The 21116-nt window shown below is 38.5% G+C and overlaps 1 protein-coding gene across 1 annotated transcript in view; it reads right to left on the reverse strand.

Annotated features, from left to right (window-relative positions):
• Positions 1-1778: 1778 nt before the first annotated feature.
• Positions 1779-21116, reverse strand: part of raw (NDT-like domain-containing protein raw) — a 39163-nt gene continuing 19825 nt past the window's right edge. Inside the window, 11 exon segments of the mRNA XM_080277614.1 lie at positions 1779-3570; positions 7173-7256; positions 8392-8660; positions 9604-9762; positions 10388-10466; positions 11358-11412; positions 11567-11661; positions 12575-12683; positions 13516-13730; positions 16858-16970; positions 17554-17639. Coding sequence (XP_080133740.1) covers positions 3433-3570; positions 7173-7256; positions 8392-8660; positions 9604-9762; positions 10388-10466; positions 11358-11412; positions 11567-11661; positions 12575-12683; positions 13516-13730; positions 16858-16970; positions 17554-17639 — 1402 coding nt within the window. The 3' untranslated portion in view covers positions 1779-3432.

A 21116-nucleotide genomic window follows, 5' to 3' on the forward strand; every position in this document is an offset into this window, starting at 1 on the left:
TTGCTGCGCAGAGCATGACGTCACCATTAAGTCATACTACCTAATGAGAATCTTGTTTATATTCTGATGAGAAACACACCCTACACAAATGCTTTGCTAATGTTACACTCTACAAAGTATACTCTGTCCACTTTAACTTGGCCTAAATTTGCCACCTCTCCATACTGAATGTTGAGCAGTAACATGAAATTAACATTATACTGTAAAAAGGTGCTCATCAGGAAGAGCTATGGAAAGGACATAAAGTAATAGTAGTCTTACTCTGCTACAGAGCAACTGAAAGTAAGCTGCAAAATGAAAAGAACTTAGGCTAAGTTAAGATGGATGACCTATAAAAAATCCAACTCTGGGTCTTGTCGTCCATGGATGTTGTACTTGGTCTGCGCATATACGAAGGGACAATCCTGCCACTTGGGACAACATTACTACTGTCTTTGGAAAGTGAGACTACAATAACGCGGTTAATGGGTCTTGACTTCGAAGTGATATGAATAGTTCAAATGGAAGATTATTATACCCAGGATTCCTGAAACCTGAATGATGAATGAGTGTGTATCCCATTTCACTGGGCATGCTGATAATACTTCCCCCTCTTTCATGCTTTCTGGATCCTACTTCATCCCATCCTTAATCAAGGTGGGGAAAAAATAGGTTTGGATGATCTGGATGATGATAAGATGAAGATGGGAACTGTGTCTCGACAAACACAATTCCTTATGTGGGCAAAAATCTTCCATATGAAAAGTTTACCTTCTCAAACATGATTGACAAATGTAGCTGTAATTCCGTCATACAGTTAACCCTTCCGTTTTCAGCAAATATTCTACTGACCAGACAAGTGGTTTCTTGAGTCCAATAAAATACAGCATTCATACCAGTTCTCAAATTTACACTCACTACTTATAATACAACTGCTGACTGCGTGTTTATCACTACCTATATATATAAAATAGATTTACAGTATCTTAGATAGCAGTAGTATTTTGTTAACCCCTTCACTACAATATTTTATATTTTATTCTTCATTATCACTCACCAATCTTAGTCAGCTTAGGAGACACTTTTAGAAGTAGAACATTACTACTGGCTTTAATAACCCCTTCAAAGCAAAAAGTCTTTACAGATCATCTATCATCCATCCATTACCAAAAAATTTACTGCCCCATCATGCATGTAGGGGATCTGGGGTTATGTTACTTAGTCCAGGCATTCATGGCAAGCATTTCGGAATTAGCTGTCCACCTGAGTAGCACTAAGTGAGCAACAAATCCCAGTGAATAAATCCCCCATGAGCCACACCCTTAAACGTATCAGTAAATGAGCAGGTAACAAACTGTTGGTTATGCGACGAACATCAGTGTAGTAAATTACTCCTAAGCTGAATAAAACTTGAAAAGTGGTAGCAATAACAAAACAGATGTACTCAGGCCAAAGGGGTTAATGTTTCACTTTCCAAAGCCATGTAAACGACACACCACAATCCTGAGAAGTCTCCCTGTACCCATAGCAACCACAAGAGGACCAACTTGCTCCCTGAAACTATTAAATTCACACCAGCTGATCCCTAACACATGGGGTGCCTTTATTAGCAAGCGTTTTGTATTCCTGTAGCTCATCAAAATTACAATACAGTGAATCCTTCATATAAATCTCCTCTTTTCAACCCATTCACTTTCTATACGGACATGTGACATTACTTTACTCAGGCCACCGGAAAACGAGTTTATTGAAAGGAAGAACATTTTATTAGTGAAATACTTTAAAAAGTCTCAATTAACCTTTGGAATGCTCAAATTTTCCTCACTTGAAAAAATCACTTTGGATTTAGCCTGAACAAAACACCCAGGTACATCCATAACTACAAAAGGGTTGTTCTTTTTAGTTATTAGATTTATGGTATATTACAAAGATACTGCCTGTTTGTTCCATTCCTACCAATAAAGTTGAATTTCCCAGTTCCCACAATTTACAGCAAGGTACTACCTGTATTGTTAGAAAAAGTGATATCCAGGAACTCATCCCTAACTTATAAAGAGGGCTGCCTGTATAATTACTCTGCCCTGCAACTATGGACAAAAGTATATCAAAATAAAAAACAGGAAGTACAAGAAATAAAAACAAATAAAATTATACACCACCTCTTCCACAATCTCTACCAAAATACAGTTAATTGCTCAAGAAAGATTGCGATATATTAACCTCTAACAAGAGGTGTAGCAGAATTGGTGAGCATAACACCATGTCAGTAGCTGAATTAAAATGTTACCCATACCTTATTTTCTTAATAACTGTTATGAATGAGCAGATTATATACATTCCATTGTTTCAATATTGGGTGGCCTATTCTATTCACCACATCAAATAATGATCAGAATATGTACATTCCTTTGTCTCTTTATTGGGTGGCATTTTCCATTAGCCACAAAGATTCACACAATTGCACTCTCTTTGCCTCCTCACTCCATGCGGTGAGCACCAAGGAATTATACCTCTTAGTCTGCCTATGCATCACGAGGAGTTGTCAAAAGCAGGTGAAACAAATGCAGTCACTACATCACTTTTAATGTTGCCAGTGGCCTGTCTGCAATCTTCACAGTCATTAAGGGAGTTTCAAGAGCTTGATATTCACAACTTCTTTAACTGCACAATGTTAATTTTGCTGCCATATGCAAATACTCTGCTGCACCTCAAAGCATAGACTGTTGGATTCATAAAGCTGCACTTGTACTACCAACTTCTATACCTTATTAATTTCTCACAGTGTGGTATCTGGTGAAACTTCCATTCCCCTGTGAGTCGTCAGCAAACCAGTGACTCCCATGTCTTTCTTGAGTCCATTGAATTTCAGACACAGAGAAAGTGTACCATAGAGATGAATGTGTCTGAGTGCTGTTAAACCAGCAGCACTAATGGTTAACATACCAATCTTCCCCCTACAGCATGAAAACCTCATAAATAACAGAAAACTTGTGAAAAATAATGTAATTTCTTAAAAGACAGGGAAAAGAGAGGAAAAGTATGGTGAAATGTGAACATCCACTTACTCCATGATCAACACACACTCCTCTGGGACAATGTTTCACATGTTCTATCCTTGCCAATCTTGAGGCAAGGATAATAATGATGACAGATACCTTTGGGAATACTGCACATCTTTTGGCCTGTGCTGCACCCACCTTGAATACTGCAGTGCACACATCACTTGGACACTCAAGCCAATCTTCACACCCTCCTCGGAGGATCTGGTGTGCACATCACTTGGACTCTACTCCTGCAAATCACTCACACCATGTTGGGGCTATGCTGCACATATCTTGGCCTGCAGTGTACCCTCCTGGAACTCTGAGACTTACAGAGTCAACCTTGCAAATCATTCCACCGACGCTGGGACTCAGCTGCACATTTCTCAGCCTGCTGTGTGCCCTTATGGGACTATCTGGAGCGCACCTTGCTGATGGCACACTCCAGCGCCTCTTGAATGTCAGAAAAAACTGGAATGCCGTCCTTGTTGGCCTGGTCAGCAAGGTATGAGCGACCACGGTTGTAGTCCTTTAGTGCTTGTCTCGACAGCTGGTGAAATATTAATTCATCAACATTCTGACCCCTTTTTCCCCACCTAAAGATGGGATAAGGTAATATTAAGTGACTCAATACTTCTCCCACACAACAGATACTTTGTTATAATCATCATCATCATCCAGGCCACTTTCCCCACCTATGGAAGGGGTGAGGTACAATTAAATATGTAACTTGTTCTATGTGACAGTTAACAAGATATCAGCATCATCAATACCTAAACTCTATTTCCACCCAGACACCCATCATCCAATCCTTTATTGTCCCTTCAGGAGTGCTGGGATCTAGGGCTAAGTTACTCAATCATTTTACTTAAAGGTACTGCTGAACAGCTTAATGTAATCAATTAAACACAACCACCCCTCAGATAAATCATATTTCCAACAACCAAATGGAAAATGATTGATCAATAGGAAAGAGAAGCACAATAAATATGGAATTATCATGCATCCACTGAAATACTGAAGGTCAATGAAAAGTACATAAAATCTCCCCAACTGAAGTCTTAATGAGTAAAGCCAAATGTAGAGGAAGAAAGAAATATAAAACGTCATCGACCCAAGTGGTTAATTTTATCCAAAATGCCATAGTGAATGCCCTAAAGGGGGCTACTTCTCTTACCAAGATTAATGTTTTGAATTTCCTGATCATTCCAAATGTAGAGGAAAAAAGAAATATAAAACTTCATCGACCCAAGTGGTTAATTTTATCCAAAATGCCTTAGTGAATGCCCTAAAGGGGGCTATTGCTCTTACCAAGATTAACGTTTTGAATTTCCTGATCACCAATGCTCTTTCCAAGATTAATGTTTTGAATTTCCTGATTACCAATGCTCTTCCCAAGATTAATGTTTTGAATTTCCTGATTACCTCTCACTATAGTACTCCCTGACTACCATACTATTCATTCAAAACTAGCTTCTAGATAGTATAAATGGTATAAATATACCATGTTTGCCGGTGTATAGGGCCGACCTGTGTATAAGACTACTCCCAACATTTCCACACAAAATGTGGGTTTAGAGGTATACTCTGTGCATAAGACGAGCCCCAACTCTTCAGACACAGGGAGCTTGCTGCCCCAGCAACCCCAGTCCTTTATCACTCTTCCCACTGACCAGTGAAGTGATACTATTAACATGTTGCTAAGCAACACAGCCTTTGGTTTGGTTTTACTTTAAACCAGCTTCTTATATGGGTTTTACAGGCTATCAAGGCTGCATGTGCCACCTCCGATATCAAAATGGGTTATACATTTAATATTCAAGTATAATACTGTATCTATCTATCTATCTACAGCCCGACGCCCTAATCCCGCAAAGGGTGGCCACAGACAAAACGCCTCCAAGTCACTCTGTCACCCACCATTTGACTCCCCTCCCCCCAACTCACCCCCCCCTCCCTCATATACCTCTCAACTCCATCCCTTCACCTCATCCTCGGTCTACCCCTCCCTCTCCCTCCCTCCACCTCACCTACATACACCCTCTTAGTCAGTCTTTCATTCTCCATCCTCTCCACATGTCCAAACCACCTCAGTGTATTTCTCCTAATCTTTTCAACCACATCCACATCTACCCCACAACGTTCCTTCACTTCTTCATTCGTCAACCTGTCCCTCCACGTCACTCCACATGCTCCTCTCAAGTAACTCATTTCCACTGCTCTCACTCTTGACTTGTTCCCCTCTTGCAAGGTCCACGCCTCGCTTCCATACGTCAGGGTAGGGATCACAATACCATCATGCAGTGACTTCTTAACTTCCATACTCACCTCCCTATTTCTCATCACTGCTTTCAGTGTGCCAACAACCTTCCTTCCCTGCTGTACCCTTTCACGTACTTCATCCCCCATAGTTCCATCCTTACTCATCACACTACCCAAGTACTTGAATGCACTCACATTCTCCATATCCTCACCATCCAACCTCACTGCACACTCTGTGACTTCATTCCTCTCAAACACCATAACTTTACTTTTGTTTACATTAACTTTCAGCTTCCTCCTCCAACACACTGTCCCAAATTCATTCACCAAACCTTGCAACTCCCATTCATCTTCACTCAACAATACTGTATCATCAGCAAACAGCAACACCGGAAGCTTCCAAATCTCACCCTCACTCATTAGGGCCACCCCCACATCCACTGCCCTACCTTGTACCTCCTTTACTGTATCAAAAACTTAAAATCATGTTACCTTGAATTTTATACAACATGTTAATGGAATGTTACATTTTATTAAAGTCATCACATCAACTGTCAGTGATTAAAAAACTTCAAAATCAGTATCATCCACATCTGACATCATCAGTTCATCAACTTCATCCTGGGTTAAAGTTTGCAGTTCTTTGTCGTAAGGATCAAACTCTAAATTCTGAGGTGTAGCTTCAGCATCGGCTTCCTCTTCCTCATCCGCCCACAAAATGTCATCTTCTATGCTATCCAATGAACCGGATTTTCCACATTTTTTGAAGGACTAGATGACTGTTTTCACAGAAATTCCATGCCTTGATAATAAAATCATAGCTCATCCAGACCTGAAGCAGGCATATTCCCACTACATGTATATGACTTTTTACCACTGATCATCCACTCATTCCATTGCTTACGGATGCGGTCTTTGAATGGTTTATTCAGACAGACATCAAGTGGTTGTAAGACTGAAGTTAATCCACCAGGAATAACCACAATGTCACTGTTGTTTATCACTCTTGGTAATGAGCCCTGCTTCAGATGTGGCAATGCTGCACTCAGTGGAAATTTGTAAACAACCCTGCCAGTAGCTACCGAGACACACAATAGTGTTCATGGCATGGGCTAAACAGGTTACTCATCTTTCTAGACTTACGTCCTCATGGCTATATCCATGGAGATATTTTTTTGTAAAACTCTGCCTTCATATAGAAAACAAGTTGTGTTTGATGATGATGATAGTAATTTCAACAGTTTTTGACAGTATATGTACTATATTCAAGGAAACAAGGGTCAAGGTGAGTGTTTGGCAATGTTCCCAATCACGCCTGTGGATCCCATAACCACAGCATGTGGAGGTTAGGAGTTTAAACCTGGTGTTTAGGACGACCCCCAATTTTGGGCATTTTTTTATGAGGTTCAAGTCGCCCTATACATCGGCAAATACGGTACACTGTATAAAGTACTGGATTTGCATTCACCCTAGCAATTTGTAAGTTTATATACACCAAGATTTACATGACTGATAGTATAAACAAAGAGAGAGAGAGACCATGTGCAATATATACTGGTATATAATAAGTCATTGTTATATATTTGTTGCCTTTCTTGACATTCATTTTTGTTGTTAAGCTATACTACAGAAAATTTACCTACAGTATTAAAATTCCATTGTCACTTACCTAAAGTCTTCTCAACATTTTACCCCAATTTACAGCACAAGATGTATGGAAAAAAGTTATGCCATTTCAGAATACATCCCTGATATTGTAATGACTGCTTGTATCTATAACAAAATACCTGTATGTCATCACCATCATTATCAGATGAATAAAAATTTTATCACAAATTCCTTAAAGTCACTTTTCTAGTCTAACACTTGTGGTAATGCAATTGAACTAACCTGCTCGCCAGATACAAGGGAATCCTCAGTCAGCATTTGGATACACAGCACCACACAGCACCCCAGGCCAATGTAGTGTGATGCCTACGGACAAATTGTGATATCAGAAATGGCAACAACACTTTTACAATTTAAACACCATTATATTGGTGTGAGTAGGTCTGTACTAGGATCACAGTGTTGGAAAAAAAAACAGATCCATACCAATGCTATTTCTTATCAAGAACCAGAAAATATTTACAGAAATGGAAAACTGAACAATACAGAACTGTGTACCATTTTATCTCATGAATGGTGAGCTATCAACATGAAACCTTTAGGGTATCGAGATCATCCATCCATCATCCAATCCTACCTTGCTCCATGAGAAGCACAAGAGCTTGGGGCTAGCCATGTTTGTCCTGACATTTAAGATAGTGAGATGTGGCAAAAATCTTTGAGGATTTTAAAAATGTGCACTTGGGGTCAAGGTCACTGTCACCAATATGGCTGCCAAAGGTGAACTAGTTTTAGAATGGATTACCTTTCTGTTAAATGCTGTGATTGAATTCTGTACTTTTGCAGATTTTCTTCATTTTTGGTTTGTAACTTGTAACTTGGCTGACAGCATATTCTGGCATGTGATTAGCCTTTGTCTCCCAAATGCTTTTCTTTCACTTCATTATGCATCTGGGGCTCCTGTGGCAAGACCACCACCAAGCTATCTCATAATGAATACTAAATCTTTTCCAGCCTAATGCCCCCTCCTGCCCATCTCTACCATAGTTCAGTTTACAGAAATCCTCACTGTATGCCACCTATTTTGATTTTTGAAATGAGGTTGACTATAAATTTCAAAGAACTGCCATCTATAGTTCCACTGTTACCTATAAAGCTGATTTAAGAGCTGCCCCACTTTACAGTAGCAATCATATAAAAAAAGATTATTATATTTTGATAAATTCCTGATTCATTGATAAGGACTGCTTTTACTGTACTATACTCCTTTTACTTTAACTTGACCAAGACTTTGTTCCCTTCAGCGACTTATTTCACATTGCTCAATAGCAGAATATGACTACTGTGACTCTACATCCTTGTCATAGCATATCGTCTTGAGCAGTAGTGTTGATTTGTTAAACTCCATCTTCAAGGTGAAGCGGTCAGTTTTGGGCCATGTTAGAGTAAAAAGGGTACAGTTTACTGGTGTTTCCTGAGTGGCATGTAAGTGGAGGCGTACCTTGGCCATGGCTGAGACGCCCCTGGTGTTATCAGTGATGACGAAGAGTAAGACCCGGGAGTGTTCTATAAGTATTGCTTCCATGGGCAACAAACGACCCGAGCAGGTACCAGCTGCAGGGTTGAAGAATGTAAGGCCATGTTTCCGTAGAAGAGGCACTGCAATCTGCTCCCGCCACGTAACCTGACTACCCAGGGACCCGCCTAGGTAGATATCACGACCACCACTGCTTGATACTGGCCGCAGTGGACGTCTTGGTAGTGCCCACCCTACAAGAAAATATTCTATGACTTTGATGTATTGTACAATTCTTGTAAACATCACCATCATCATCCTGATATCCCCTCTCTCCATGACAAAACACGAAAGAGGGTGGACTACCAACAGCATGCCCAGTGAAATAAGCTGGACACTTATTCACATACCAATCAAGCAAAAATGCCATAAGCTCTTGTAATACTCATGCTCATTTTCTAGCCTTTGGATGCACCTTTAGATTTTACTGGATTATTGTATTTACTGGTGTTAACTGTAAATACTCATGAAGAACAAATTCATATGATAGAACCTTTTTCTCAAACAATCTCACGATTAAATGCACACCTAACTCAATATATTTCTGTGAAAGTTTAATGCCTAGGACAAAAGTTTGGTCAAATAATTTTCATCGTCATTTTTTGTTTTATGTACCGGTACGCTTTCCGTGCAGCATAAGTCAGATGGTTTCACTTCTTTACTTTTTTCTGTTATAGCTATTTTGTGATACCTCAGGATAGCACACACCATTTTATTCCCAGTCTTCTTCAGTATACCTCTCCATTGATGCCCTGACGCTGTACCTCAATACTTCTACTCCTCATCCAACTCCCCAGATCCATCTCCTTGAAATGTTAAAACCATATCAATCTCATTCTCCCTACTTCCTTTTCCAGTCCCATATCCTGTTATCCAGTGTTACTCCACATAACCACTGGATCATTCTCATGTTGTTTCATTCCAGTCTCACAATATCCTTCCTTTTTTACCCATTACATTTCACTGCAATAAAAGCAGCATTCTAAAAAGTTTAAATGCAGCTATTTTGAAATGTCTATTAAAGAAAATGTACTGTACTTCCAGGAGTATGGATTCCTAATCCTCCTCCTCTCTATTTTATCAAGGCGTTCATCTGTTTACCACTATAGTTGTGCATCTCTTTCAAAATGAACTTACCAATAACTTTCTGTAAGGAATGACTAAGGATGTCCCACAACCTCTTGCTTTCCAAGTGATGATTCTTAAACTCTGCCACAACACAGCAGAATTCATCGAAGGTTAACGTTATTTCGTTTAGTGGGAGTTCACTGCCATTTAGCTCTTGTATATCTATGCCTGCAACAGAGAAACACCACATCAGCAGCTGACATTTTAGAAGGCTTAATTTATGCACTGTGGTAATGTATTTTCTCTTTATTTTTGCTGCATCCAATTTTTTTTTAACTTTGTGGTAACCTCTCACAGTGAAGGAGTTAGAATCAATCTCCACTCAATACCACTAAAACAGGTGTCCTCAAAACTTATTAAGTGGTACCACAGTACAGTGCTACAGACTGACTGGTTATTTAGCTGCTGTTGCTGCCATTATTAGCAAAAAGTATACATATAACCCAAATACACATGTTAACAAATCCTGACAATAATATCTGAAATGAACCTGGCACCAGTAGCTACCTGGCTGAAAGGTTCATTGCCATGCAGACACAACAAACCCTTCCAACTATAAGAGGAGTGGACATAAAAGCAAATACAAAATGACATACAATCCCTCAGTAATAATTGGAAGGTTGAGATTTATTACCTTATAATGGATTTAGAAATGCAGGTATGATGAACTTTTTCTTGCAGCCACCAGAAATATAATCCTTGTGACGGAATCAAGTATCAAATATACAGCTACTGTAAAGTACTATTTCCATCTACTCCACATGACCCTATCAAGCTAAGTGCAAACTCCTACCTTTCTTTAAAGCAACGATGTCCTGAAGTTCCTCCGTGCTGAGTTCCTTGCCAGTCACAACTTTGTATGCTACTCGGGCCTGCGTGGAGAGAATTACTAATTAATGATATATGGTACTTTCTGATTATGTCTATGGCAATACCCTATCCAAACATCAAGTATTGCAAACACAGTCAAAAGGTGGTACTGTATATAGATATGCTTACTGGCTACTAATGTTTAGTACACCTTACTGCAACTTTAACTGCAATTTTAAGCAAAGTTTGTGTCTGTGTGTTACTCTGACAAGGTCTTAATTAATGGATCTTCAACTTGTAAGAAATAAGGAAGAACTACTCAAGGGATTTTTCATTATAACTGCACAGGATGAGAAAAACTAGTACACACTTATATACAATACATGGGAAAAAAGATGACAATTTAATGATACAACAGATGTGTTTCCACATACTGAGATGCCATCATTCCTTACAACTTGTTAAGTTCATAAGCATTACTGTAAACACCTATTGTATTATGGATGAATGCTGGTGTAATGCTAACAAAACCTTGTAGTTTCTGCTTAATTACAAATCAGAATGTGAAATTACAGTGATGACACTGATTAAAAAATAATGTCCTTCTAATATCTCGCAGATATATTCCAATATATATATTCCCCCCCCCCACACACACAACTGTTATTGTAAACTGGGAGATACTGGTGAATCACTTTTATAGTCAGCAGTGGAACTTAACAGGTTATCTTTCTTTTTACAATACTTCATTGTGGACTTGAGCAAAATTAATGTTTCCAACCCATTCAGGACAAATGCTGGTGCAAAAGTTAATGAAATTTGTGATTTCGATGGTGAGATTCTCTTTAAACCTGTGCTACATAAAGTACTTTCTGTTCAATTACAACAAAGAGTTAAATTATTGTGACAAAAATGAGTCACAAATACTTATGTAACCTCTTGCCAATACTTACATCCGCTAACGTTATCTGTTCAGAGTTGGAGTTGACAAAGGCATCGTGAAGTTTTCTGCAAGAAGAAGAATCAATTTACAAAAGGGTTTGCCTCAAGTTATTTTTAATCTTGACATCTAATACAAAGAAAACTTATAACAATAATAATAAAAAGCACTTAATGTTTGACCTAATTTCTTTGTCCATTGTAAGCTGTGTACAAGACTCACATGAGCTTGTCGCCTAACTGAAGGTAAGGGTATTTGACGGGTTGTACTTGGTCCTCACAGCCCAGGTCCTGTGGGTGGATGTTGTCCCGCAGAATCTGGAATAGGAAACCATTATCATCACAATCATCATCACTTTTTTCCTTGCTACAGACAGAGCGAGCTGGAATTCAGAAACAAAGAAACAACCAAGAGCTATGTAAATGCAAAAGCTATCTAGCCATATCAAGGAAGGAATGATGGTTCAACTTGGCCATTCCAAAAAATAAAACTTCCTGGATGATATTCACAGAACAACACAACAGTATGCCATGACGTTTATCAGTATCAATCATGCTTACATTTAGAGACCAGTGCCCATGCCAGCATGTGGCAGTTTGCCATCCATCCATCATCTAATCCTATGTTGCCCCATGAGGAGCATAGGAACCCAGGGCTAGGCAAGTTGGTCCTGACATTTAAGATGAGTGTGACCAGCCTCACTCATCCCTGAGTGGCATGACATGAGCAGTAAATCCCAACCACTTATTGGATATAAACCTGCACTGGCTCAATCCGACTGGAGTGCCTTACTCACTACAGCACTATGTCAGAATCTTGAGATATTACTCTGCCCAGTCCCCTAACCCAAAGGTCTCTACATAGGACCTCATCCCACATCTTGCTCAGTGGTCTTAGGACACTTCCCTCCACAACCACACCTGTGATCCTCCTCAACCACTTAACCCACTCCCTCCTCTCAACATATCCAAACCATCTCATATCACTTGTCTGCATCACCTCTCTGATGTTTAATATGCCAAATCACTCCTGCCACACAATATTCAGTTCTGTCACTCAGTGATGACCTTACTTATCCATCTCAACATCCTAACAAGTTTATAAAAAAAGTAAGCTGCACATAAAAACAGAAATACGTGCAAGAAAAAGAATGATTAATACAGCTTGTAAAATTACTTATAAACAAAACAAGAGTTGGGCACAAATTATGCAAAGTTCAGGAAATCTCACCTTGGCAGTACAATTGAGAGCATGGTTGATCTCAGCAAAGACAGGGATTCCTTGTCTTTCCACCAAGTCTTGTACTGTGTTGAGCCCATTGGTTAGGTCCTGGTACTCTCTGTAAAAATTACAGCAAAGTTAATTAACCTTATTACCAATCTCTCTGTAAAAATTACAGCAAAGTTAATTAACCTTATTATCAATATCACATAACAGCACTGAAGAGTACAGTAATTTGCTTCCAACAGATGATGAACACAGTCTTCTAATAATGTATGCTATTTTCCACTGAGAAATTTGAAAATACTGGAAATTCAGTCCTTTACAGTACTCACTGTTCTGTGATGGGAGTGAGGGGAAAGGGGAGGACTGAAGGGGGAGTTAAATTAAGCAAAGCAATTGACCCATACAAGGCAACTCCTGTCCAAAGGAATCATCATCATCATCAACCAATCCAGAACTGACCATGAGGACCATAGGAGCCCAGGGCTGGGCAAGTTGGTCTTGACATTTAAGATGAGAGTGATCAGACTCACTCATCTCTGCCTGGCATTACATGAGTAATAAAACCCAACCACCCCTTGGATATAACCCTACAAAGGCTCAATCCGGCTGGAGTGTCTTTAATTACCCACTAAACCACCAGGTGCCATAGTCTGGTTATATGGTTACCACCCAGCTTAGTAAATACTTTTCCTGGTGTACAAGAAATAATTTGGTCTGTCACTCAATGTAGAGTCACCCATAGACAGAAGGAAGAGGAAAGAATGGAGGAAAGACAAAACAGGAAGGAGGGGGAAAAAAAAAAGAATAGGAAGGAAGGAAAGAGGGAAGGAAGAGAGGAAAGGGCAGTCAACCGAGCAGCACTACATCGAGCGAGTGCATGGTGAGCACCCCCACCTACACTATATACAACACCATGCAGTACATCATTTTCTGTAGTTACTCACTGTTCTGAGATAGGCTCCCCGTTGATTAGCTGTCCTGGACCAGTGTAAGAGTCGACAACAATAACCAGTTTGCGTCTGCGTCCGGCCAGGTATGCCGACTCCACCATGGATGCCACATTGCGTGTGTTGCGGTCTAGCACAAAGAAAAGCACTGAGGCCGTCTGTTTGGCTTGGTATTCAACCTCCACAAGTGCCTCCTCCCAGTGAGCCACTTGCTGCAAGGAAAGTATACCGCTTAACCCTTTTACTCAAAAGGAAGTCTTGTCTGGATTTATTCTTGATACCTCTAGATAATTTTATTTAGCCTTGGGGATATCTCGTGTGAAAAATCAATAAAGGCTTAATCTAACCCATCTAATTCAAAATGCCTCTAATAAGCTGAATAAAAGTATCAAAATAACAGAAACACAGCAAATAATACAGTACACATAACCAAATACTGGATACCTGGTGGTCTAGTGACATAAGGCACTCCAACCAGATGTGGCCGATAAAGATTCAGTCCTTCATGGTTGGGGTTTACTGTTCACATACAATTACTCTGGGGCAAGATACTGGTCCCCTCACCTTACCGTGTAGCCCAACTCTGGGACAGGCATGACAGGAATGGATGATGGATGTACGGATAGTTTCTTACCCCCCCTAATACTGAATGGGAAACACAATGATGATGGTGATATTCCATACAAAACTGCACTACTGCATCAAATATTTTACTATGAGAGTCTAGCAACTGTTTCTTTTAAGTGAACAAGTTGTAAGGGAGAGGACTGTTTATGTATGACTATACTGTATATGATGCGCTCAAAAAGAAGTCTTTATAATACTGACATTGGTTGCAAGGTGACAGTCTGGCATTTGCTCCTTTTTAATGAACATATTGTCAGCTAGAGGACTGTGTTTATGTATAATCTGATGTGATATAAAGGGGGAGTTATTCTTTCTAATGTTGACAACAGTAGCATGGTGACAGCACAATACAGTATGAATGGCCTTCAGTAACTTTCACCCACTGGATAGTGACCTTCATGACCCTGGCTGGCTCACTTCCCTGGTACCAATGAAGATAATATTAACAATGGCATTTATACACCACATGACCTATGGGATATTCCGTCACTGTGCACAGGCTAACGGTATAATTTACAAAACTACTGAACACAGATAGCACTCTCACCTCCTCTCACTGACATACTTCCTGGACCAGGCACAAGCACATGTTGAAATTCTTTTTTATCACATGTATCACATGTCTCAAAGCCTAATTCTCTTTTTAAGACATTTTCATTACTCAGTATCTTAACACTGAGATTACAGCAGAATGATCATACTCAGCACAGTGTTCTCTCCTGTAAAGTGGGAAAACATATTGAAGTGTAATATGTTTTCAACCCAGTGACAATAAAATAACCCAGCCTCTCTCTCTCTCTCTCTCTCTACTGTGGCCATTTCTACCCTGCCTTTGTGTGAGTTATACACAGCTAATGCTAAGCAGAATGCCAACAGACAATGCTATTGCAGTGCATTGTGGATATATGCTGATATGAATCTTCCTAGTCAAACTAAGTGTTTCACAGTCTTAAAAACAGGTGTTAGATTCATGTGTTGTGAAAAACATGGTGTGTAACTGTAAAGAATCAGAGTGCTATTCTCACCTGAAAAACAAAATATCTTAATAACCATAGTAATAAAAAAACAAAAATTAAACTGTACAGTATAAGAATGTAAAATGAACAAGACTTGATATAGTATCTCACTGGTTGTCTTTAACCATTCACAAGACAATGCTGGAGTAGATGAAATTATGCCAGCAATCCACTACCCTCCTCCTCCACTACCTTGATATTACTATCACTGATACACCATTGACAGCAGTGTCAGAGAAGCTAGAAATAATTTTCAAAGAAGCAATCCTAATTAGAGGTTTCACCAAACCCTGTTTCAGAGGTCTGCCACCAGGTGGTCGTCTGTTGCACAGCCTCAATTAAATATTTTTGCAGGGTTTTAAGACCTGTGAAACTGTATCTAACACTAAGTTAATAATAATGTTGCTATTTATAGGAATCTTTTTTCCTATTCAATCAAATGCATACATATACCAGTACCTGTAAAAAAAGAATAACCAGGCTTTGAGAGAATCTTAGCTTGGGGACTAAAATAGTGTGTTGTCTATTTACATATACTGTACTATATTTGATTAAATCATGTGCACTTAGTAAAAGAAGCAGGACTTCTGATGTGTGTGTTTTAGCATGCTTTCAAGAAGTAAGCTGTTCCACTGAAAATTATGTACTTAACAAATGCTTAGTTAGTGAATCAGCCACAATAAACAAAACAAAACGGCTGAATGATACCACACTTTAACCACAGCCGAGTGCAAGGAGGAGCTGGATGTTCAGTATTACACTTACTAAACTGTGCATTGGAGTCAGGTAAACATTTAAAAGAATGGACCGTTCCAGAATTACGGGAGTTTCTCAAAGAAAGGGGTGTACCATATTCGAGGGTACAACAAGGAAAAGCTCAAACAGATGGTGAAAACGGGCAGGCACCCGAGAGCAGCAAGTCAGACAGGGCCGCATATCGAGAGGCGCTGCCAAATCTGCGGCTTCATATCTATTTTCTTTTGTGGATACTAACGAATGACCAATATTTTAATCACTGTTATCTTGCTTAATGGATGGTTCTAGCAAAATTACCTAGGTTTTGTCTCTACATTATGCTTACAGAGATGAGTAAAGTGATGAAAGCTGAGTTTACAACATGACACATACTATATATATTATATATAATTTAAAGGCACCCATATTGTTATTTCTTTGTAGCATATCATGTCAACTGAGTAAATTTATGAGTAAAATATGTTTGGGAGTGTTTTACTTTGAGTCAAAATTAAAAAGAAATTAAGCACTGGCTACTTTTTCAGTGCCTACCCTGCATCATAGCTGGGCGATGGAAGCAAACCTAATGGCAGATTTCTGAAACAGGATCTAGTACTCTATTTTGTTATATACCATACTTGTGGATGAATCAGCAGCAACTTTGTTATTTAGCTGTAGATGAATTAGCACCTTCACTTAAAGTTCCTCATGTTTCCTTGGACAATAGTTATTTTGAAATCAGAAATTTAAGGTGTTTTTAACCCCTCAATCCAGAACTAAAAGCATGTCACTGTACTGTCTTCCCTGCAAACATCTTAGCTTTTTCATGCAGACTGACTACCACGTAATGCTACAGTTCAAACATTACTCATGAGGTGCTATTAGTTACAATTGTATTGCAACAATACATTAAAACACCCTGGACTCAACAATTTCCCGAATTCCCAATGATTACACTTACTGGGTTATAATAGGAGATGCCATGGTCCTTGAGCATGGGTATGGCTACTGTCTGTCGCCATGTAGTAGGGTTACATGACCCACCAAGGAACACTTCGTACTTTGGCGATGACTCTGCAGGGAGGAAACAGCATATTAACTGCCAGTTCCTAATTTATGTAGCACATTCCTGTACTTAAATGAAAATAAAATAATTAATGTCCTGGTCAAAAACTGCTTTACACTTCTGGGGCCATAATTGTATTTACACACTTTCCTAGGCTTAGGAGCATGTTGACTGCTTGTACAATGCCCTGTACATACACTGGCCTTCACTTATTTAGCCACCTCCCACTTCACAACTGGAGTGAATACTGAAGTAGTGGTATTAGTATAAATAAATAAATACAGATATATAGATACAGTATACAGATAAATTTGTGAAAAGTTACCTGTCATGGAGACTTATTTTTGTAAACTGGTTACAATCCTTCTCACAAGACTTTATGATGACAACATTAAAATACTAATAAACTCAGCAATATCTATTCTAGGTTCTGGTATGATATGACCCAAATGAATGCAGTTTTACACACAGGCCAAGCTGCCTCATATGTTTACTACGGTCCTAAATGTAAAGTAACAAGAACAAAGTACAGTACTGTATCTTAAAAAGAAAGAAAGAAAAAAAAAAAAGAGGTACACAAGCAAAATCAACACTTACTTGACATCTTCCTCTCACTTCTCTTCTTCTCAGAGCATGCTTTGTCGGAGAGTTTGGAGAGGAGGGGGGGTCGAGGGGTCCTGGGGTGGAGGAACAGAATAAGTTAACAAAAAAATACACTTAAAAAATAAATAAATAAATAAATAAATGAAATGAACTCTGTAGTATCTGGCAATAAATAAAAGGTACAGTAAATAAAAAAATCCACTAATATCCACTAACACATCTGTGCTCTAATTATATGAAATTTATAGTACTGTACTGCGCAGTACTGACAACCTTTTCATAATTCTGTCATAAAAGCTGAGTTGAGTGCTTATGTTGCTAATATTGTGCTACATCCAACAGAGTAAAAAGGATGACTATAAGAAAACACAGTATGACAGATAACACAACAAAACTAAAATCATCATAAGAACTACTTTTAAAAGAATGCACTATAATTTTGATCATGTAATCTTAGAAAGATAAATTAAGGAATGATAAGTACTGCTGTTAAATTAACCCCTTCAGCCTGAGAAAATCATTATTTTATTCTTGTTGTCCCATAAGTTTCATTCAATTTTTGAGAGTACCCGACTAATGACGGGTTAATGAAGGAAATACCGTATCTAAGTCTCCCATTTGTATAGCCTCTCTAGAGCTAAATAAAATAGTCTGAGCAAAGATAAAATATAAAAAGTTATCATCGTATTAAAAGAAGTTAACCCCCTTCAATCTGATGGCATTTTTTCAAACCTTTACTCTGGCTATCTCCAAATTATTTTGCTCAGTGCAGAAGAGACTTTAAAAACCAGAGGAGTTGGGTATAGCCTTCATTAAATTAACTCCATTCAATACAAGAGGCCTTCCCTAAACTGAACAGAATGCTCTGATGGTAGCTTATTTAAAACATCATCAGGCTGAAGGGGTTAAGAATATGGAATCACTACCAATACAGCACTAGCAACTAAGAACAAGACTGTACAATAAAATACTGAACAACACTTTAGCCTGGTGCATTTATAGATTTCACACTCCCAAACCAACCAACCAATCAACCTGAGGTCATAATATTAGTAATGTCGGTAATGGTGATACCGGTATCTGTTATTCCTTCACCTGTAATCTGTTAATTATTTTCACTCATTCCATACACAATTACTCCAAAGTATTCACAATCCTCTGTATCCTTTGAGATACAACTGTTATCTTGATTTGCAAAGACTTGTTTATAATATTCTGACTTTACAAAAAAAACTTGATGATGGATAAAGAAGTATTCTGTCTGCAGTCATCCAGAACTGTGAAACAGTTACACAAAAAGCTAGTCATGAAAATACTGGTACTAAACAGAAAGGCATCATGTACTACGCCTACACACCCATGGGTATGGACAGATGATAATGAATGAAATCCCAAGTTTGCTATGCACATTTCAAAACCAGAAACTTAATATCTTCACATGTACACAGTATCGCACTACAATAATGTTATGCAACATGCAACATTTTATGATGTTACAACTTCAAAGAAGCTCTGTTAGGGGGTAAAACAAGCAGTACAACTATAGAAGTTTTTTTTTTTTTTAGCTCTTCGTTCCAATAATGTGTGTGTGTGTGTGTGTACGTGTGTGTGTGTGTGTGTGTGTGTGTGTGTGTGTGTGTGTGTGTGTGTATGATGACACCAAGGTTAACCCAATATATCTTCATATAATACTTAACCAAATTTAATAAGCATAAAAATAAAGATACACTACTATTGCTAGTTAGTTTAACGTGACTGATGTAAAATTTTACCCGTTTCTGTGAAAATACAAATTCTTCATCATATTGCTTAATAAGAGAGTTCAAGTATGTAGTACTGTATGAGGCTGGACTCTCCTCCTCTCTCTCACTGCACCTGACACACTCACTACCTGCAGGTGTTGCAACGCTATGTCACTTCTCCATTGCATTACCATACACAACTTGCAAAGGACAAAATACAGTACAATGATTCATACTAGTCACAATTTATTGCTTTAATAATCAGTCATACAATTACAAGTTTTGCTTATGTTCCCAAATTATTTACGGAAAAATTTAACATTGTCATATTACAAGATACTAAGTTATATTTTCCATTTTGCATACCACTTGTTCCAGATACGGATAATGTGTTAAGAAATACAGATTTCACATATGATCTGTAAACTGTGGCAATTATGATGAAAGAAAATAAATGTATTATCTAATTTGATACAAGGGTGACAAGTATGAAATTAATCTACAACACATATGCTGAATACAACTAATTAGTGAATGCTACAAAACAAAACAAAAAGTGATATTGGGTAAAGGATAGGCAGTAACCCCTTCAGCCCAAGGACATCATACATATTTTATCTTGCTGATACCAGTTTTATTCAGCTTAAGAAGCATCCTATTAGTGAATTAATTAATGAAGGCTTTATCTAACTCTTCTAGCTTGAAAAGTCTCTTCCGAGCAGGATATCATCATCCAGAGATGGCCAAGAGTAACAAAAAGACATCATCGCAGTGAAGGGATCAGTCTACCATCCATACAGTTATAAGTCCCATGCAAAAATGGGAGTTAGTGCAGTATTTAATCAGCAACACTGAAGAAATATTTCACTGCTATCATTATACTTCAGTGACAATACACAACTACAGTACACTCTTTAATCAATTAGACAACAGACTGTAATCTCATTTGCTACTCAGTGAAGGGTGGCCACATTTGTTCCAACTTGGTAACAACCCCACAGGTGCTGGAGTCCTAGGGAACCTTCCTGCAGTGCAACCAATACAAATGAACAGCTCATTGGCCCAGTTATATAAATATCTCTCAATCCCCTCCATATCTCCACCAAAAGTAGATGGTCGAATGCAGAACTGGGCACTTCTGCAATCACTTCCGCAAAAAGCAAATTCCGCAATTGCGGAAGTATGATTTCATTTGAGGATTTGCATTTGCGAGATATTTTATGCAAATTTGCGGTTTTACATTTGCAGAAATACTGTACTTCTGCAATTGCGAACCTGCCCGCAAACCAACCTGACCTCTGAGAACTTTAGACAGTTTGTGTTTATGATGGGCAACATGGACCTTCTAAAGATGGAGTTGTCTCAGTTGCTTGAGGAGTCTGACTGTGACTGAGGAGTGAGGACTCAGGAGGTTAGAGCCGAGGAATAGAGGTGGACTGGTGTTTCAACTTGTCAAGTGTGAGCTGCGAAGTGCAATAATTAAATTCATTTATCTACAATAGTAATGATTTACCCTTGTTTTGTAGTAAAAACAGTACTAATATCTAAAATATATTAGTTTTACTAGAAATATATATATATACAGTATATATCCCATTAAGTACCACAGACAATTTCCAAACTTCATAAAGTCACCTACTGTTTGTCAGAATTGAGTAAATAAAGATATAATTGTGGTGGATGAGCAACTAGAGATGATTTTCAATCCCTTGATTAACAAAAATATAACCCTAAACTTAATAAAATCCTCTAACGGTATCCAGCGTAAAATGAAACTGATGCCGTGGTACTCAACGATATACAAATGAT

The sequence above is a fragment of the Coenobita brevimanus genome, chromosome 1 (genome assembly GCF_032717465.1).
Source record: "Coenobita brevimanus isolate Jiangsu-jjx chromosome 1, ASM3271746v2, whole genome shotgun sequence".
Classification (NCBI taxonomy): domain Eukaryota; kingdom Metazoa; phylum Arthropoda; class Malacostraca; order Decapoda; family Coenobitidae; genus Coenobita; species Coenobita brevimanus.